Below are 20,674 nucleotides of genomic sequence, written 5' to 3' on the forward strand. Positions count from 1 at the left end.
ACAAGTTGTACAATTTACGAGACTTGCAACACACACACATGCAGGAGGAGTAGCAGCAGCAGCATCCCTCGTACCGTCACCACCATCACCAGTAACCAATCAATATTCATAAGTGCAACGACTTGCAAGCTAAATTTATGCATCCTTGTGATGAGTATGAGGATGGGTATGGGCAGATGGGCAGTGGCTGTGGCTGTGGGGCTGGGGCAGTTAGAAATTGTTCAAAGTCATCCTGTGAGGGGTACTCGAGGCAAAGGCAATTTTCGCTTTCGTTCGCCCAAAAGGCAGTGGCAGAGGCAGGAGCCGAGGCAACGGCAGGTAAATCAAATTGCATTTTGATTATTTATTGCGTCTAAGGCGGAGAAGTCGGGCGGGGGGGCTTGGGAATATATGTATAAAGGCAACTGCACCGATTCGATGGGAGCATGATCGAGTGGGTTGTGCAGAGTGCACTTAATTGTGGCCATAATTAATCAAATTTTTGTTAATTAAAGAAATGAACACAAAGTGAACCAAAACGAAAAACTCAAAGCTTTGCTGCTTCCTGCTGGAGATAGCTCTTCAACGATTTGCGAGGGTATTCAAAGGGACTCTTAGGCAAAATTATAGGTCATCCCATACATCAGAGAACACTGTTTTTATCAACTTAATTACACTTGGCACCTTACGCGTCTTCCCTTTTGTTTTTTTGTTCTCTTTCTGTTTCTGTGCTCTGTTGTGCTCTGATTTGATCTTGAACTTGAAAGCGCGTAGTAACAGCCACAATAAATATTGAAAGGTGCAGAGCCCATCAGCATCAAGGGCATACTGCAGGCGCATCAGAAAGGAGCAAAGCAACAGAAGAAAGAGCCTTCCGATAATAGAGCCGAAGTCGGGAAAGGTGTTTACAGGGTGAAGGAATGCAAAGGACAAAGTATCAAATGAGAGATGACCTGTAGAGTGTTGGAAGAAGAAAGGATTCGCTTGAGTATTCCTCAAAGATTTACAGTTTTACAGTCTACAGTTTTTTCCTTCCTACTACTTTATGGATACAAATTTCTCCTTCTCTGATCAATATTTAACTCTCCACAACTTTCAAAATTCTTCCGGCCTCCTGCAGCAATCCAATCTCCAACTAATAGTTTTCCTCTCTGATATCCCACAAATCAAACGGAAATTTGATACTTTACTTCTCTACTCAACTCCTAGGATCACTCACGCTTCTCCACTGATTATTCCCACTAAAATTTCACACAATATCAATGGATCTTCGCTGGGCAGTGCAATCAGCCTTGTACAAATTAGCCTTAGGCTCTTTTCCTGCTGTCCTCTTTCATGGATAATATTGTATCATAAGCATTAAAAGTTGCGTTGCTGACATAGTCGCCGCATCGTTTGGGGGCCCACTCCTTGGGGTCCAGCCGTCTTTTGCCGACAAGTCGACCAATTAAAGGCATAGCCCCATGCCCCGTACCCATCAAGCCGTAACTCCCTCTCAGCAAGAGCGTCCTCCAGACCCTCCATTTATCACAGTAACCTTGAACCTACTCGGCTGCTGCTCTGCTCTGCTCTCCTCCGGTGAGTCAGTCCCCAGGCCCCCTTCCTATCAGTGAAGGTTTCAGCTGTAGATGGGGTTCAGAGGCTGCTGCTACTGCTGCCTCCTTTCGCTTTTGTTGCCATTTGGTTTCCGGTGCCTTTCTGGTGCTGCATAAAACAGCTCAATAATCTAGATGAACGCCGGAGCAGCCGAAAAGCAACCGCCATCCTGTTCGACTGACCGAATTGATGCGCACTCAGAGACGACAGGTCTCAGTGACTGGCTGACTGGCTCAGCTTTTTATGGTCAGTCGGAAATTTGTATCGTTATCATAATAAACTTTAAATGTGTGCCTCGTTGGAGGAGGGAGCAGCAACAACAGCCAGCCAGTGGCACATCCACATCCACACAAAGAGAAACAGGCCCACGGAACAGGTCGAAAGTCTAAATATATATTTTGTAATCATATATTTTATGGGACAATTTCGAAGCGAAGACTGCATCCGAGGCCTCTGATGTCTCTGCTGCTGCTGCTGCGATTTCTCGACTTGTTTTGCACTCTCTGCAGCTTCCCTCTCTTTCACCTCTGTGAGGATTTCTCTGTGGTTTTCGCTATTTATCGCGATCCAAAGGATCCCCTTACAATTTCTGGACCTAAGCTGGACATAAATATTGTTAGGTCCACGATCCTGCGTCTAGGTTAATTTTCATTGTCTTGGTTTCTGCCTTGTAGAAAATACAGCAACTTCCGCTCAATCATGCTCATATTTCAAAGTGTTAAATGAAAACGTTGGGCCAATTGTGACAATGTAGGGAAGAATGCGTTGGCACTGCGTTATGAGGCCTCTCTGTCTCAATTCTAATTTATTTATTCAATACACCAAAATTAATGTTTCTGTGTAGGGTCTCAAGTTTTGATTAGATTAAAGGGACACTAAAGAGCTGCTTCTAAATGAATTAAGAAAGTGTTTTTTGAGGTTTGATTGAACTGGAATACTGGAACCTTGAGTCTCAATAGTCTCAAGTCTCCTATCAACAATAAATTCAGTATAATGCGACTCCCCTTTTAATATGCTCTCACTGACTAATCCAAAAACCTCTCCACCTGTCTCTGATCTTTCACAGTTTCGCAACCCACAACATGCCTGCTCATTGAGGACATGCGCAGGGATGAGAAGAACATCGAAGAAATTTCCAACAGCATAACGAACCTAAGTCAACAGCAGAACAAGCACTGGTCCACGGCCGTCAATAGTGCGCTGAACAATCAGCATCATTATCCACATCACTCCCATGGACAGTACCAGACATCGCGGGACGAGACGGATTTCCAGGTCTCTTCCGGCAACAGCAACAACAAGTCCCAGAGCAATTGTGGGAGCGAGAGACCAAAGTCATTGCCACTGGCGGCCAACTCCACGCCGGCCATCGTCTCGGCCATAGTCAAAAAGATACCCACGGTGATGGTTTCCCATCAACAGCAGCAGCAGCAGGGGGAGAGCCACCTGAAGACAAAGCCAACGGCACGGCGCCAGCTGCAGCTGCAGTTGCAAGTGAAGCCAGCGAAGCACTACCAGCACGAGAGAGGGGATCCGGATGGAGGCTGCACCATGGACGAGCTGTGCGCCAACTACATGGCCAAGACGGACGAGCTGCGAGCAGTCAAGGGCGGGATCAAGTCACCCTCCTCCTCTGTGGCACGCAATCCCGCAGCCAAGGGCGCCACGGAGGAGTCGCTGAACGCCAAGAAGGGTTGGCTGATGAAGCACGACCGCCTCACGGGCGAGTGGTCCAAGCACTGGTTCACGCTCAGCGGTGCGGCTTTGTTCTACTACCGCGATCCGCTCTGCGAGGAGCGGGGTGTCCTCGACGGAGTCCTCGATGTGAACAGCCTGACGAATGTGCTGCCAGAGCCGAGTGCCAGCAAGCAGCACGCGTTCCGGCTGATCACCTGGGACAAGCAGCGCCTGCTGCTAGCGAGCCTCTCGCCCAGCTCCCGCAACAGCTGGCTGGCGGTGCTGCGCAGTGCCGCCGGTCTGCCCCAGCAGCTGGAGACGACGCCTGGGGCGGCCGCCAAGCAGACGGACATCGAGCAGGACTTCATCAAGGCGCAGCTGCAGCCTGTAGCTGCAGCGAGTCCGGCCACCACGCCGGGCACACCCGCTGGAGCAGGCGGACCCCCCCACTTCTCGTCCGACGAGGAGTACCGGACCGCATCGGAGGGCGGACGTAGGGACAGCCTCGACTGGGGTTCCCCGTTGTCGCCATCCCCGCCCGTCCTCCGCAGCTGCCTGCGCAACCGCAGCCTCGCGAGCCTCCACAAGCGCAGCCGCAGCTCCCCGCCCAGCTCGAGGCGCAGCACCGTCGACAGTGTGGCCAGTGATGAACTGCCACTGCTGGTGGTGCCCGAGGAGCTGTTGCAGCCGGAGCGAGAGCTCAAGCAGCAGTGCGAGACGCTGCGGGCAGAGGCCGCGCTGCGAGAGGCACGAATGTCGGAGTTGCTGACTACGCTGCAGCGGACGGAGCAGCAGCTGACGGCGCGGCTGCAGGAGAAGCAGCAACAGCTGAATGCAGAGCTGGCCAAGGCTAAGCAGAGTGCCGCCGAGCTGATGCACAGTCTCAGTTTGCAGCTGTCGGAGAGCCAGTGCAAGATCAAGCACCTGGAGGATCGCTTGGCGCAGGGCATCGAGGAGAACGAGAGCCTGTACAAGCGGCTGAGGGAGCTGCAGACGGAGGGCACTGGCAGCCAGGTGGCCAGTCTCAGCAATCTGCAGCGCCACAAAATGAAGCGCATGGACTCGCTGAGCGACCTCACCACCTTCAGCGACATCGATCCGTATTGCCTGCAGCGCGACTCCCTCGCGGAGGAGTACAATGAGCTGCGATCGCGCTTCGAGAAGGCCGTCAACGAGATTCGGGCCATGAAGCGGGAGCTGAAGCAGTCCCAGAACCAGTACGACGCCCTCGAGCTGGCCCAAGCGGCGCTTCAGCAGAAGTTGGAGCGCTGCCAGCTGGAGGATGGGGCGGAGCTGCAGTTGATGGCCGCCCGCATCCAGGATCTGACACTCAAATACAGCAGCTCGGAGCGGCAGGTGCGAGCGCTGAAGCAGAAGCTGGTCAAGTCCGAGCGAAGACGATCACTGTCGCTCAAGGGCAAGGAGCAACTGGAGCTGAAGCTCAGCGAACTGCAGAGGGCGACCATCGAGAGGAAGTCGGTAGAGAGCGTCAGTCCGCCCACAGAGTCCTCGAGCAGCGAGTCTGTGAGACGGTCCCCGCTGAACGGCCATCTGCTGCAACGTCTGCACAGCCTGGAGCACTTGCTGCTGATCAGCAAGGAGCGCCTCGAGCAAAGTCTCTCGCAGCTGCAGCAAATCCGCGCAGGACAGAGGAGTCGTCGCTCCGTTTCACCCATGAACGACAGGAAGGACGGCCTGCGGCAGCTGGAACGCGCCCTGGCCGAGACCTGTGTGATGGTCAGCGAGCAGCTGGAGTTGGCCTGCGTCCAGGATGCCTGTCACAAGTGCTGCGACCTGCGCCAGCGGGTGGAAAAGCTCTCGGCACTGCACGAACAGACCGAAACGGATCTGCAGCGCAGCGAGCAGCTCCTGGAGCAACGCGAGAGCGATCTCGCTGAGGCCCTAGAGAAGTGTGCCAGCCAGGAGCAGGAGCAGGCGCTGCTCCTGCGACAGCGCAGCGAACTGAGCGACGAGCTGGGCAGGCAGCAGGATCGTTGCAAGCGCCTCGAGAAGCGACTGGAGCTGCTCGAACGAGAGCATGGTAAGCAGTTGGAGTGTCTGCGCGAGGTGTACCACAACGAGCATGTCAATGCGGCCGATGAGCAGAGCTTCCGCAAGCGCTACCAACTGGAAATCGAACAACTGAGGGTAAGTGTAGCCCCACTCCAGTGTGGATCATAATCAAATATTCTGGCCATCACTGTAACCAACACCTTGGTCATCTCTTGGTTAGACGCTCTGCGAGAAGGGGCTGAGTGCCATGGAGACCTCACATCGTAGAATAACCTGCGATCTGGAGCAGCAGCACAAGCTGGAAATTGAGCGACTCTTGGCCGAAAAGGAGACCGCTCTGGCAGAGGAAACGCAGGTGGGAAATCCCCGAGAGACTTTTGTGAGCCCAAGGAAATGCTTAAGTTGGATTGGTGTTCTGTTTTTGTAGGCAACGCTCGCCGCTCTGGATGCCATGCGAAAAGCCCACCAGAGCGAGGTGCAACGTGAGGTGGCGCGCTTCAAGCAGGAGTTCCTGAGACAGGTACAGCGGGGAGAACACATTCGGGGAGATGGCACCACGCTGAAAGAGTGAGTAAAACATGCATTTATTTATTATATATCATTTTTTGGGAGAGTTGCTCCACGGTCCCTTTGACAATAAAAACACTTTGAACCCTATGAAAAAAGAAAGACACGAAAATGTACGACGTATTGCCCTACGATAGAACATACTAGCTGCGATAATGTGTCATCTTTCTCATGTATTGAATCATACGTGACGAGTCTTAACCTGGAAATAATTTCAAAATACCTGCAAAAGAGCTACCGCTGCGAAAAGCTGAATAGCTTTGAATATATTTGAATGATTTTACGAAAACGAGAACAGGTCAAAGCTGGCCTGAATGCATCGGGTTCCTGCCGACTCCGACATTCTCCTCAACCACTACCAGTATGTTTTCAGAGCGAACTTAACCATTTCAGCTTGAGAATGGAATATCGATTCCTATATATCTACAATACTGGGATTACATTCAATATTGTGATTATGCGGAATGCAATTTCCTGAAAGCCAAACGAAATGTTTGTTCTTTCTCGTATCACTTGAAGATTATCTGTAAATAGGGTGTTAATCAAAACGATTAAAAAGTCTTTCGAGTGTGTATTGTGTGTCAAGGACGATTAGAGTGAATCCTTCCAAAGTTATAGAGGTGCTTGCCTATGGCGACAGCTAACTATTCCCCCTTAAAATATCTGCAGAGAGGAGCTCGAAGAACTTCGACTGGAAATTCTATCGTTCTCCGAGAAATATTCGATAAAATGTGTGGAAAACGCAGCCCTGGAGGAGCAGCTGCACCTGGCTAACAGCAGATTGAGGCAATTTCAGCAAATGCAACAACTGGAAATGAGGTGAGACAATCTACACTTGCAGATCCACATCCATCCACATGTAACACAGCCCTTGCGATACCCACAGAAATAGGCAATTTCGCGCCCATTTGGCATCGGAGGATCCAGCTAATGATGTGCACTTTGTGCAGGGCCTGACCCCGGATCACTCCAGGGAGGAGGCCCACTGTGAGGATAGCGAGGTAAGGAGAACATCCTCATAGCTCACACAATCTCCCATCCAACATCCAACAATCAATTAACACTCGTCGATTCACACTTGTGACTAACTCCTAAACATCGACAGGCAACAACTAATTCCACTTTGTTACCATCTTCCCACTATCCAAACACCGATTACACAACACAAACAACACCAACCAATCAAACAACAGCCTGTACCTTCCGTAGCCGTACCCGTACCCGTACCTGTACAGTGTGAGCCAGAAATAGTGGCCAGTGAAGGTAGAACCACAACCACATTGGGAGCAAGCAGCGATACCGAATCGATACCGAATCCCCTGAACCCAGACCGAGCGCCAGCCCCAGCTATAGCGACAACGCGAGAAGCCAATGAATGCGTGGAGCAAAGCCTCTTCGTGATACCCTCCCATATGCTTAGTTTCTGCCCAGTGACCACCGCAAAAAGAAACAAAAACCAAAACCAAGATCAAAAACAAAAACAAAACCCTTCTGATCAGATTCGTGCATTCCAGAGCGAGTATGCCGCGCTCGAGGTCGCCTACGAGCCGTGCTACCGGCCGTTCGATATATTTGCCATCTATCAGAATCGTTTGAGCTTCCAAGGTAAAATTGCAAATGCATTCTCTTCACGCTTCTCTTCGAACTTCTGGTCACCGTGCACCGCGCACTCTCTTCTTCACTGTACACAACACCTCTACACAACACCTCTACACAAAGCTCTCTCTTTCTCTCTCTCTGTCTGTCTCGCTGCCTCTCACCTATCTGACTCTGTGTATGTACCTTCCCCCATCCTATCACGCCTCCTTCCCACTGTTTTTGCGTTTTGTCCACCATTAACCAGATATTTGTTTGGCCTCCACTACTAACCCAAAGATGCGATTCTATTGATTATGTTTCATCGGTAGCTAATCTCGGTGTCTCTTTTATCTGTATCTCCCTTTCATTTCAGGTCTAAGAGGCAGCTCGACGTTTGGCAAAAGTCTGCGAAAATCCACTGCACAGACATCACCAGCATCATCAAAACTAACAGCCCCACCAAGATGTAGCACCCATATAGCACCGACAACCAATCCAAATAAACCCAGTCACAAGAAAACGTTTAAAACGGCTGACGCCATTAGCAAGCAAATCCAAGAAGAAAAAGCACAATGAACAAAATTTAAATGCAACTGCAGAAGAAAATGAAAAAACAAGGAGCAAACGACAAAAAACAAAACAAAACGGAACCAGTGGAACAACCAAAGAATAATTAGTGCGAATAATAAATAAATAATTATAAATATTTAAAATATATTATTAAACAAACAAGCAACCAAATCAAAATCATGCGGCATAATGTGTATGTACGTACACATATGCGAATAACATCTAACTAACAGAGCGCAACTGGTTGAGAAGATAATAAGGCATACGGAATACCATGAAGATGATGATGCTGGTGATGCTGTGGCGCAACCCCCATATCTGAAATTGAGCGAAAGAGAGAGCTACTCCAAACGGGAGTTCCAATAACCACGACTGTTCACCCCCCTCCAAGGAAAACTGGAAGGGACGTCGAGCAATGGAGAACACACAAAAACTAGCCCTCCAACACGGCAGCACTGCTGACGCTTGTGATGATGCAGCGTCATCATGAAACCACTATTTTGGGACAAATTTATGTATTTATCATCTATCTATTCTACCACTGTATCTGTATGTTATTCTATTGTACGTTTACCCAATTCTCTATGTCCACAAAATGTGTCATTTATTTATGATTATGTAGTTCTTAGGTCTTTGAGTACTCTTGGCAAACAGATCTGCTCTAAGTTGCTGTTTCGCCAACTTGTTCTGTTTGCTTCTAGATTTTTTCTGATGTGTATTTCCGCCACTGCTCGATTCCTCAACCTACACCGGATTTGATTTTGGTGTCCCCCTATCCTGGAGGACAGGAGACACTGCCAGGTTTTTAAGTTGCTCTGGCGGGGGTAGAGCTGAGTTCGGCACACGGGTCAGGTTCCACACCAAATTCAACCTAAATGAATGCAATTTTAATCTAGCTAAATAGGCTGGGCGAACAAAAAATGTTAATATTATTTACCCATTAAGTTGTTATTTGTGCAACAAAAATAAATTCTATAAGCAAATGATGTTTATAACAAAAACATACAAAAATGTGTTTCTTTTGGGCTCGTNAGCCAGTTGAACATCTTTCGATTAAAATACGATTTCTTATGGCAGCCACTCCATGGTGCAAGTTCATATAAAGCTTTTGACTGCGGAAGGGACAAGCTTTAAATGAAATTCGTAGAATAACGAACAAAAAACGAAAGCGCAATGAACAGCCTCGGACTCATTACAAGCCATTTCTAGTCATTTCTGTCATAGCCATGAATATTGCATAGATACTGAATAAATGAGAGAATTCAGCAGACAGAGGTGTGTGTAGTGCTGAGTCTCTATGGTTCCCGGCAGTAAGCCGTTGAAGCACAATTCCAGTAAAAAGAAAAACCAACTCAGCAGAAGCACGCCAGAAATCCCATTCCTTAAATGTCGCCTAACGTTCCTCCTTTGGAGGAGATTTTAAAATGCACAATGTATTTGCTGTTATGGAGTTTTTCCTAGGAACTGTGAGATCTTGGAAAGCGGCGTTGGCCTGCTTTGGCAACTCAACCAATCGACATATGGAGTTGGGCTGTATTCAGCCCTGTTTAGTTTAGTTAGTTCCTTCTGCACGCACTACCTTTTTAGTAATCCCTGCAGTCCGAGTGCGACGTCACATTGAGGGATTGAGTATCTGATCACATTGCTATTTCCCTCGTTCCACTGCCTAAATTCGCATAATTGTTTTGCTACTTGGGAAGCAATTCGACAAAATGTTGATGACTAAACAAAAGCGAAACAGACAAACAAAAACATTGTTAAAATTAGTGAAAATTACAGGCAACCGTTTGACTTTTGAATCACGATTTTCACATCATTGGCCTGGCCATCGATCAAATTTGCTGGGTTTTTCTCTTACCCTTCCGTTGCCTTTCTTTGGGTTTCCTTTGGAATGCCTGTCCCTGTCCCTGACCCTGTTGGACAGACAGCAGCAATGTAGTGGCCCAAAACAAATATTCCTGTGTGGCGCTTTTCTTTCAACCTGAAAATGGGTAGAAATCGATTTTATTTGATTATCTCTTCAGCTGCTGGCGGTTGCTCTGCCTCCATGTTTGGTGTGACGTGACGGCATCGAAATTACTTTATTCGCAAGATTGGATAAATCGATGTTCCTGATGGCAGATCATAGGATCATCTGAGCCGGGTTAACCGGCGGTCGTGAGCAGGTGGGCGAGTGTCACTGATGGTTGGGTCATTGAACCCTGAAAGTGAATGAAAGCTGGCAATGATGCTGTGGAGCATTTCCAGGGTGCAGTTGCTCGTTCAGAATGTGGGTCATTCGCTGTGTTTCCTGGGCGTGGTCTGATGCACTGCTCATCGATAAGTATAACAAGACCATCAATGCGGAGCATGAACGGGTGGAAGTCATCCGCTTCTCCAGCCCAGTCCTGTCCAGTCCAACCCAATCGAATCATATCCTCCCCGGCATGTTGGCCGGCAAAGACATAATTACCATGCTGTACACCAGCAATTACCAGCTAGTTGTCCATGTAATTTTCTATTAACTATATGTATATAATGAGACAAGCTGGGAGCTCTGATTACTCCGCATCTGTGATACGCAGAAAGAATGGGGCAAATGGACATGGGGAATGTGTAACTAGAATGGAAATGATAATGTGTATTCTCAAGATCTACTTAAAAACATCTCATATTTCCTACGCATATTTTCCTAAGCAGACAGGTGCTTTTGAACAGAGTTCTCAAAATGTACTTCAGATTGTAGATCTCACAACCCTGTCGCCTTATAATCCTCGCCATATAGGGCGATTCAGTCATATAGGGCGTTCAGTCTTCCAATTACTTCTAATTCACCTCAACTGTTGCTCGTGGTAAATTTCACAGAGCAAAGCAATTTATGGCGCAGAGTCTGAACCCTCCTCAACTAATTAAACGCTGGCTCGTAAACTGTTATTATATACCATAATAGATACACGACAGTAAATCTTTCACTTCAACTTCAAAGGATTTCGCTGGACTCTTTCTCTCGCTATTTCGCTCTCGCGCGCTCCGTATTCGTTTATTAACAAGCGCCAAAAACGAAATCACCGCAAATTAGAACAAACCCATCACGATCGATTACATTAAATAATTCTGGTGCTGCCTCGTTCGTCCATGTGCATCTTTTGTTCCCTGTGCGCTGCAAAACAGATTCTAACGAACAGCGACAACATCAAAGGGGCGGCCCAGGCGGCAATGGGGTAAAGGCAAAAGGCAAGGCAAAGGCAAAAGCAGAAGCAAAGGCACCCAACAGCCACGACCCACTTGGTCTCTACTGCGGAACAGGAAACGTGGCAAGCAGACCGGCAACCGGGCACTTCATTGAGGCATAACGTTCGCCTCGGATTCGCCTTGGACTCGGATTCTTTGGTCTGTTATAACGGCCACGCTCCACAAAACAATGCCACAGAAGCAGCCGTGGCAGTGGCATGATCCAATTCACAACATGCGCAGTGGCACAAACGGTAGCTGGCGATGACGTTGCCCTGCTCCTTCTCCAACATGCTATTGAAAAGGGAAAATTATTTCGTTTCGTTTTGATTCGATTTCGCTGTGTGCTGCTGCCTACGACTACGAAAATCTGACTTCGACTCTTTTAGGGGATATTATGTTTGGTGGCTGTTAACATAAATTTATACTGCCTTTAAACTAATTGACAATGACAACTTCTGTGGAACAGCAGCAGCAACAGTATGCCGACCTGGCATACTTTCCTAGTGCAATCATTCTTGTGGCGGACTATCATCGGCCTGGTATGGGCCAGAAATGTCTGCCTGGCTCCTGGCAATTTACGAGTGCCAAAGTCTTCGCATCCCACAAAGCATTCACCAAATGATTCTGTGTCAGTTCAACATTTCATTCAATAAGCAAGTTAACTGAAAGTGAGTGGTGTAGGGATTATCGCAAGGGATTATTGTAGGGCATTAGCACAGTTTTAAATGATTCTAATTAGGTTTCGCCTATGGGAAATCATCATCCTTCGCTTCTTTAGACACATCTCTGCCCCATCCTAACTGTAAGCCCCATTGAGCACCTGTTGAGCAACTGTTCGCACATTATCCGCTGATGGATCGTCCACATTGACAACTGTTTTCGACCTCAGCTGACTTCACCTGCCTCCCGACTTCACTGGATGTACGATGTCTGTTAAGATTCAGTTATATTGGATTTTCCATTTCCATTTTCATAAACGTTTACGATCATCAATTGTCATTAGTGAAATTAAAAGCCGGCGAAGATAAAGTGCCGCCTGTCAAGGTGGCCGGAGGAAAGTTTTTCGTTGGGCGCTCTGTGTGCCAACTGCCTTGTTGCCTGTCTGCAGATCAAGATAGTGTGCGGCAATTGATGGATTCGGGTAAGGAGCAAACAGAGGAACGAACAGAGGAGCAACTGAAGACCGTAGAGAATGAGTGACTGAGGAAGTCGACAACAAGTTGTAAGAACAAATAAAAAATTGGTAATTGTTTCGAATTGGGAATGGAAATGGAAATGGCAATGTCAGGGGAATTAGAATTGGAGATGCAGTTGCAGTTTCAGAGCCAGATTTAGAGGTTTGCTAGGCAGCCCGGCAGAGAGACACAGAGTCCCGGTGACACACATTTCCATCCATTTTCCTGGCAGAGGCACACACACCATCTACATGCATACATCGTACATCTCTCGTACACGAGCTTGGAAACCGAAAGTCACCACCAAAAAGATAATAATCAAACGAGACTTCTTTAGACCAAGAGAGACTGAGAGGCTCGGCGGAGGCTTCTCTGTTCTCCTCTCCTCACTTTTCCCAGTGACTGGGCAATCGTGTGATACATAAATGCGCCCAAATTGATTTTTAAATGCTCTCGGGGACCCCTCCGGCCGTTACGATACCGAGAGAGACCCAGAGAATGACCCAGCTCAACCCTCTGGGAATTGGTTTGCTGTGCTGTGCTGGAAGAGAATAATCGAATGCTATGACTCCGACTCTGTTGGACTCGACTCGACTCGACTCTCCTCTCCTTTCTGCTTCCTCGGTAGTGTGCCTGGGGCTGTCGTATTACGCAGGCCCCGTTTTTGGCTGTGCGACGAAACAACACAAATCTGTATACTATTTAAGGCAGCAAAAATTTGTTTGGCTCACGCTTTTGGCTCGAACAGGCCCACATATTTGGCTAGGATTCGCTTATCCCATCGCAGGAGTGCCAAAGGAGAGCCCCAAGAAAGAAAGGCCAAGGAGAAGGAGGAGACACCACATGGAGAGAGATCGGACGCCCACAATGAAAGGCTAGGGCTATGCAGATGCCAATGGTGATGGAAATGGCAAAAGGCGTTGCTGGTACGAATTCCCAGCTGCCTTTGATAAAAACATTGCATAAACATCGGATGGGATCGGATCGGAACGGAACGGAACGGATCAACGGACAATGGGCCACCTAAATGAACCGATCGTAAATTGTGCGGTAGTCACAGTCACAAAGATCCCAGCCCCACTGGGAGATGGTGCGGTCCGAGGGGAGAGTCATAAATTTGTCGACCGTTTCTGGTTTTTTGTTGCTGCAGGTTAACAAACAAACTGCGTATGTGTGTGTGTGTATGAGTTAACGTAACAGGGCACGCCCCCACAAAGGGACGTGGCATGGTCAAGATCATCTCTGGACTCTGACTCTGATTCTGTAAGGAAAATAGCGGTAAGGATTGCCTGGGTTTGGGAATGGGACTGGTCTGGGGTTAGTTCGAAGTTCAGTCAGCGATGAACATTTGTCGGAAGTTATCTCTCTCACAAAATTCTAGTGATCAGTGATAACGCCTGATCATGCTGATCATGGATTGAAGTTTTATGAAACAGATGACATTTGTACGTAGTGATCCATAACAGACAGACAGTTTTATAGATATTGTTTTACTCACTGTATATGTGTATTCAAACGGTTATCGATTATCACCCATAGGCGTTGATCTTGGAGCCGGATCCTCTTTCGTGCCTTAGGTATGAGCAGGAGCCAACAACAGGATCCGGAATAGCAATCGATTCACTTCAAATTTTAGCTTAATGCTCAAAAACAATACCCATTCTCGTATATTCATTACAAGCAGTGATAATTAGCAGCTTCTCTTGGGTAAATGCCATGGAGCGATACTCGTACCTTTATCGCTGATTGTTGATCGTCGAACGCTGATTGTAGCTGATCGTTGATCGGTAGCCAAAACCATTAAAACTAAACCACTGGCTGCTGGGGGCCCAGGGGTCGTCAAACGCAGATCGCTAATCAAAAATGTTCTCCAGCCCCATTGGAAACTTCGGGCAGAGAGAGAACCCCCAAATCAAATGCCATAGAGAAAATGTCGGCCCAAAACTTTAATAAGCAGGGGCCCAGCCATGGCCCAAACTCTGATCTGTCGTGTTATACCCGGTATTCGAAGAGTAAATAGGGTATATTATATTTGTGCAAAAAGAATGTAACACACAGAAATAAACGTTTCCGACCCCATAAAGTATATATATTCTTGATCAGCATCAATAGCCGAGTCGATTGAGATATGTCTGTCTGTCCGTCCGTCTGTCCGTCCTGATGAGCGCCTAGTACTCAGAGACTATAAGAGCTAGAGCCACCAAATTTCCATCCAGACTTCTGTATGCTCACACTGTTACAAGTGTATTTCAAAAATGAGTCCCGCCCCCGCAAAAGGGCGAAACCTCCCAAATCTACAATTTTGAAGATAAAAGAAAACATTCTGTAGGGAATTACCATATCTATCAGATCTCCCAATTGGGATCCGATTGGACCATTATTATAGCCAGAATGAAGAAATGAATATGCAGTGGTTAGCAGTGGGTAGGTTTAGACCTACCCTGTCCCGCAGCTTTTGTTGTTCTTTTCACATTCTCTCATTCACACTCTGCTTTGGCCTCATCCTCTGCCGCGAGCTAAAGGAGCGTGTTGGTGGGAGAAGTGTTGTAGATGTAGATGACAGATGAAGAAAAAATGTTAAATTTGACAAAACACCGCTAAGGTGCAGATGTAGTACTGATTGCCGGGTATAAAAGTTGTGACGCGTAAGAAGCGTCTCACACGTCCCTTCTCGTTTTAATTGAATTTTAGGCGCTTTGCCTTTGGCTTGCCAGGTAGAAAAACTGGCAGAAAAAAAACCAAAAAAATTATGGCTGGGTGTGGCAAAGAAATTCTTCAAGCAAATGTCGAAACATAAATGAATATGCAGGCAACTAACAAACAGCAATAGGCGGATCAGACTACCAGCCAGAGGAGGGGGATAGTACGGGGAACCAAGAGCCAGACCAAGTCAAGGCAAGGCCAGCAGCCAAAAGCCGGACAAAGCTTATTGGTTTTGCAGCGGAGAAACTCCACGTACATACTGGGCTGTGGCGGCAACAAGTGCAACATGCTTGCCCAACAACATTTCCTAAAGTAAACCTCCTACTCGTAGTTCTTGTGAAAAGTGTGTGCCCATGCGTTAATGAGGTTTATGATGTTCTAGCTGATCAAATATTTGATAGAACACACCATGTCTTAGCTTGAAAGTCGCAGCTCATTGCTAATTTCATTGAATTTGGCCTCTCCTGTGCTCTGATTCAAGGGTATGCATTGACTTCACATACTCCGGCCAGCCGCTGTCTTTTCATAATTATTTTCATTTTTTGTCGAATTTTTCTTTTGGATTGTGCAGCAAAATTGAACTTGAAACTTGAACAGCAGCAGTACCATGAGCAGGGGCCACATCAGCGGCAAATTCAATTCCTTTATGTTGACGAATTCTATTTAAACTGTTGCGCCTATGCCAATCGAGGGGGATTCTCTGGGAGCTTCGCTTATGGCGCAGTTGTTGTATCTGGTTGTTGTTGTTGGTGATTGTTGGTTATTGCTTGTTGTTCTTTCTTCTGGTTGTTGTGGCAGCTGCTCTTGCTGTTGCTGTTGCTGTTATTAGATGTTTGCAGCGGCGCAGGCCTGCTGCCTGAGCGTTAAACTATTATTATATATTGGGCTGTTGCTAGTCATTCATTTGATTTTGTGCTGTTTTATTTGTTGCTTTTGCTCCCCGAGTAGGCAGCAGCCTCTGCAATTTATTCAACAGTCTTGTAGGTTGCAAGCCTCCTTTGCCGTTGCCCTTGCCGTTGCCGAGACATTGGAAGTCGAAGCCTCTTTTTCGCTTTTTATACCTGGTACTCAAGGAGTAAATAGGGTACATTGTATTTGTGCGAATAACGGTTGTATGTAACGCACAGAAGGAAACGTTTCCGACCCCATAAAGTAAATATATTCTTGATCAGCATCAATAGCCGAGTCGATAGAGCCATGTCTGTCTGTCCGTCTGTCCGTCTTGTTCTGCTAGTTCTCAGAGACTATAAGAGCTAGAGCCACCAAATTTTGGCTCCGGACTGCTGTATGCTCACACTGAAACCAGTTTATTTAAATAATGAGCCACGCCCCCTTCCGCCCCCGCAAAAGGGCGAAAACCTCCCAAATCTACAGTTTTCAAGATAAAAGAAAACTAAAAACGCCATTTCGTAGGAAATGGCCATATCTATCAGATCACCAAATTGGGATCCGATCGGATCATTATTATAGCCACAATGGAGAAATTAATTTCCAGTGGCTGAACCCACCCTGTCCCGCAGCTTTTGTTGTTCTTTTTACATTCTCTCATTCACACTCTGCTTCTGCTTCACTCGGCCCCTGCCTCTGCCCTCCCCCTGTCAATGACTCTTCCGACTTTTAACCCACCCCGTCCCGCACCTTATATATTCGCTTTTTTTTTGTGTGCGGGCGTTTCCTCTGCCTCTGCCTCGAGTCTGCAGTGTGTCGGTCTAGGGAAGGGCGGCGAGCTAAAGGAGCGTGTTGGTGTGAGAAGTGTTGTAGATGTAGATGACAGTTGAAAAAAAATTTAAAATTTGACAAAACACAGGTGCATATGTAGTACTGAGTGCCGGTTATAAAAGTTGTGACGCGTAAGAAGCGTCTCACACGTAATTTCTCGTTAATTTTTATACCCGGTACTCGAAGAGTAAATAGGGTATATTGTATTTGTGGGGAATAACGGTTGTATGTAACGCACAGAAGGAAACGTTTCCGACCCCATAAAGTATATATATTCTTGATCAGCATCAATAGACGAGTCGATAGAGCCATGTCTGTCTGTCCGTCTTGTTTGTCGGCTAGTTCTCAGAGACTATAAGAGCTAGAGCCACCAAATTTTGCAACCAGACTGCTATATGCTCACACTGGAACCAGTGTATTTCAAAAATTAGCCACGCTCCCTTCCGCCCTCGCAAAAGTTCGAAAACCTCCCAAAGAAGATAAAAGAAAACTGAAAACGCCATTCCGTAGGGAATGACCATATCTATCAGATCGCCAAATTGGGATTCGATTGTATCATTTGGCCACAATGAAGAAATTCATTTGCAGTGGCTAAACCCACCCCGTCCCGCAGTTTATATTTGTTTTTTTCACATTGTCTCATTCACACTCTGCTTCGCGCAGACACGTCTCTGCCTCTGCCTGTGCCGCGTCTCTGCCTCTGTCTGTGCCGCGTCTCTGCCCTGTCTCTGCAGTGTGAGGCTCTAGGGGAGGGTGGCGAGGTAAAGGAGCGTGTTGGCGTGAGAAGTGTTGTAGATGTAGATGACAGATGAAGAAAAAAATGTAATATTTGACAAATAACCGCTAAGGTACAGATGTACTACTGATTGCCGGGTATAAAAGTTGTGACGCGTAAGAAGCGTCTCACACGTCCCTTCTCGTTTTTTAAATAGACTTTTGTCCGGGGATATCACAGCAGTCTGCAAGCACAATTTGGTGCGTCTAGCTCTTTTGGTCTGCGATGATGGCTATTGATGCTGATCAAGAATATATATACATATATACTCTATAGGTACTCTTCGAGTACCGGGTATGAAAAGGCGCAAAGAGATTGTTAATTCGAATTACTATTTGTTATGGACGGCTTTCTAAAGTAGCCGATAACCGAGCTGGAGAAGAAGAGCGGCCTCTGGTGTGGATCCTGGGAGGTTGAAAAAGGTGGCAAGGAGGAGAGAAGGAAACGTGGCCGTAAAGGTTATATTGGGAGGGTCAGTTTCCGGGAACCTCAGAACCTTGGTCGGCAACCTCAGACAAAAAAAAGAGAATAAATAAAAAAAAATTAAAATCAGTGTCCAGACCCATACAAAAAAGAACACCACGAAACCGACAACCGTGAAGCAAGGCAACGACGGCGTTGGAAGGAGGAGACGGCAGCGGCGGACACCACGCAAAGCCGACAGCTGGGTCAGCGACAAGACTGGCCCGGAGGGAGCACCTCGGGAGGATCAGAGCGCTAGATCCAGGGGAAGACACCAGACACGCACCGGCGCCCCGCACACTGCAACGGCACAACACACCACATACACGCCACACACACCCAACATACCACACACGTTACACACCCAACATACCACACACGTTACACACCCATCACACACACACCACACAATATTCTAAAATAAAATAAAATACAAGAGAAAACAATAGCACAAAATATGTTAGGATCGTTTTTTTCCGTTTCGTTAATCGATGTAAGCGGAGTTTAATTTTTCCCCCCCGAACACCACACCCCTTTCACAATTTATACATAGCAATGCAATAACTACTAACAAGAGCTCTTTTTAGTTTAAGTTAACCATTTAAATTTGCATGTAAATTTCAGCCGGTTTGTTTACCTAAAATTGGGATGCCACCTCGGGCAGAAAAATAGAATCCGTGTGTATTTTTTTTGGGATTGTTCGTATTTTTATGTTAGTATTTATTTATTCCGCATAATATTATTTGGTTATTGCCGCACCCGCTGACACCGACATCTCTTCGGTTTCCTAATATACAGTTTTCGCATCCATATCACCAGTATCTGAGCCAGTTTGCCCCCACTTTTGTGCCCTACTACCAACGACTGCTCACGCGTCCGATTGTGAAGTTGGATAGTCTACTATATTATTTGGTTAGTGGTGAATGTCAGTCGAGGAAAAAGGTTTTAGGAATTAAGTATAGTTATAAAACTAAATTGGTGAATTAAATTTAAAGATTTTAAAAGAAAATGAAGATGGAGTAGAGATCCTTAGATTAGGTGGGACGAGAGAGACCGGAAGAGTGGAAAAGGGGACCACAACGGCGAGATGGAGAAAGTCCGCCACACTTGGGAAGGAGATCTGAGGTATTCTGAGTCGCATCTTATGTAGAGTACGTAGGAGCTAGACCATCGGCACCTCAGACTTGTCCACGTCTGTGTTGGAGAGATGTTTGTCCGTTAGATGTAGAGTAAAGTCCGATGCATTGTTTTGAATTATCGTTTGTTTTTGATATTTGTTCGAGATGTCCGAACAGTTGGTTTGTTGTGCGACCTGGGGGCCTGGGAAGAACTCAGCCCTGGGATGACTGGCTAGCCGGCCTTGCCCCAACACCAAAACAGGTTCGTAACAATAATGGCGTCCAAGCTAAGACAAATTTATGAGTCGCAGTCCGTTCTCGAACACGAAAGTGGGAGAGTACGGCTGCGAATCATAAAGTTCGAAGAGATTATAAATGTCCAGCCGAGAGGAACGATCTCGAGTGGTAGTCTGCAGTCAGGGTCCGTCTGTGTTCCGGTGGCCTGTGAGGAGCTTTGAAGGCTGGCTCGCAGATGCACGGCACTGAGGGATCTGTAAATGTAGGAATCAATCCACAAAGTAAATTGTTTTTTTTTAGTTTAAGTTTAAACTTATCTGACAGAGGGAAGCCGGAGCTCTCAAAGGGGTGAGGTTGGCACTGGCTGAGGACAATAGAGAGCCGGAAAAGAAAAAATACCCGAAGAATCTATGCTACTTTAAACAAAACAACAAGATACCAACATAGATTTGAATCGTCTGTCTCCCTTCGGCCTCGAGAGTTCCCCCATTCCAAACCGTGACCGACTCCTCTCAGGAGTTCGGTCAATCGTTGGCTGGGCAACGGACCACCTGTCTTCTCTCGGACGAAAGAAAAAAATACCCGAAGTTAGTTAAGTTCGTGTGGTTTGTTTTGTGCAGCTTCCCCTACTTACCGCTGGAGAACACCGGGAAAGTAGTATCTCGTAGAGATTTGTTTTGCTCGAGGTGGCCCGTGGGGACATTAAGTCGGCCACGCGATGCACCTGGAGCAGCTACAAGATCCCGAAGCTATCCTTCAGTAGAGTAGTGGGACAGAAGCAGCTAGGTAGCAGAGTGAGCGCCCTTGACTCTTAATCTTCTGTATAAGATGAGAGGTCAACAGCGCTCGCGAAGAAGTGGAAGACGTTGGACAAGCAAAGACGTAGGGAACCAAGTGCAGATGGCCCCAGTAGCAGTTGTTGTTACTTTCCCCTCTTAAGGTTGATCTTGCAGTAATTTGAAGTTCCGTGTCAGGTTTTGTTTGAGTTTTGAGTTTCTGTGGAAGAGAGAAAAGTAGGTGGTCAGAAAGTTTATGAGCAACTACAATTTACGGTCAAAGGGGAAAATGACTAGCAGGACTCCTTCGCCAGGAAACTTGCCGGAACAGGGCGCAGAAGGAGGAGAGAACGACAGTTGGAACCAGCCGAAGTACCCTAAAGAATTGCCGTCGGAAATTCTTTCGGGCATAAACGTCGCCATAGCACAAGCGCAGGAGACGCAGAGAGGAGCTATGGCGGACACCATCAGCAGGATGCTGCAAGAGGAGATCCGTCGAGGATTTATGGAGCTGAT

General features: G+C 47.1%; 1 protein-coding gene across 5 annotated transcripts in view; it reads left to right on the forward strand.

Annotated features, from left to right (window-relative positions):
* Positions 1-8,947, forward strand: part of LOC117590924 (protein outspread) — a 117,534-nt gene extending 108,587 nt beyond the window's left edge. For 2 of the 5 annotated variants that reach the window (XM_034283958.1, XM_034283959.1), the window contains 7 exons: positions 2,642-5,400; positions 5,486-5,620; positions 5,693-5,832; positions 6,502-6,651; positions 6,701-6,833; positions 7,026-7,437; positions 7,784-8,947. In XM_034283958.1, coding sequence (XP_034139849.1) covers positions 2,642-5,400; positions 5,486-5,620; positions 5,693-5,832; positions 6,502-6,651; positions 6,701-6,833; positions 7,026-7,437; positions 7,784-7,986 — 3,932 coding nt within the window. In that variant the 3' untranslated portion in view covers positions 7,987-8,947. The remainder of the gene's footprint in view (positions 1-2,641; positions 5,401-5,485; positions 5,621-5,692; positions 5,833-6,501; positions 6,652-6,700; positions 6,834-7,025; positions 7,438-7,783) is intronic. The other 3 variants (XM_034283960.1, XM_034283961.1, XM_034283962.1) reach the window with 2 other exon arrangements.
* The last annotated feature ends 11,727 nt before the right edge of the window (positions 8,948-20,674 follow it).

Source organism: Drosophila guanche, unplaced genomic scaffold (assembly GCF_900245975.1).
Source record: "Drosophila guanche unplaced genomic scaffold, DGUA_6, whole genome shotgun sequence".
NCBI classification, from domain to species: Eukaryota; Metazoa; Arthropoda; class Insecta; order Diptera; family Drosophilidae; genus Drosophila; species Drosophila guanche.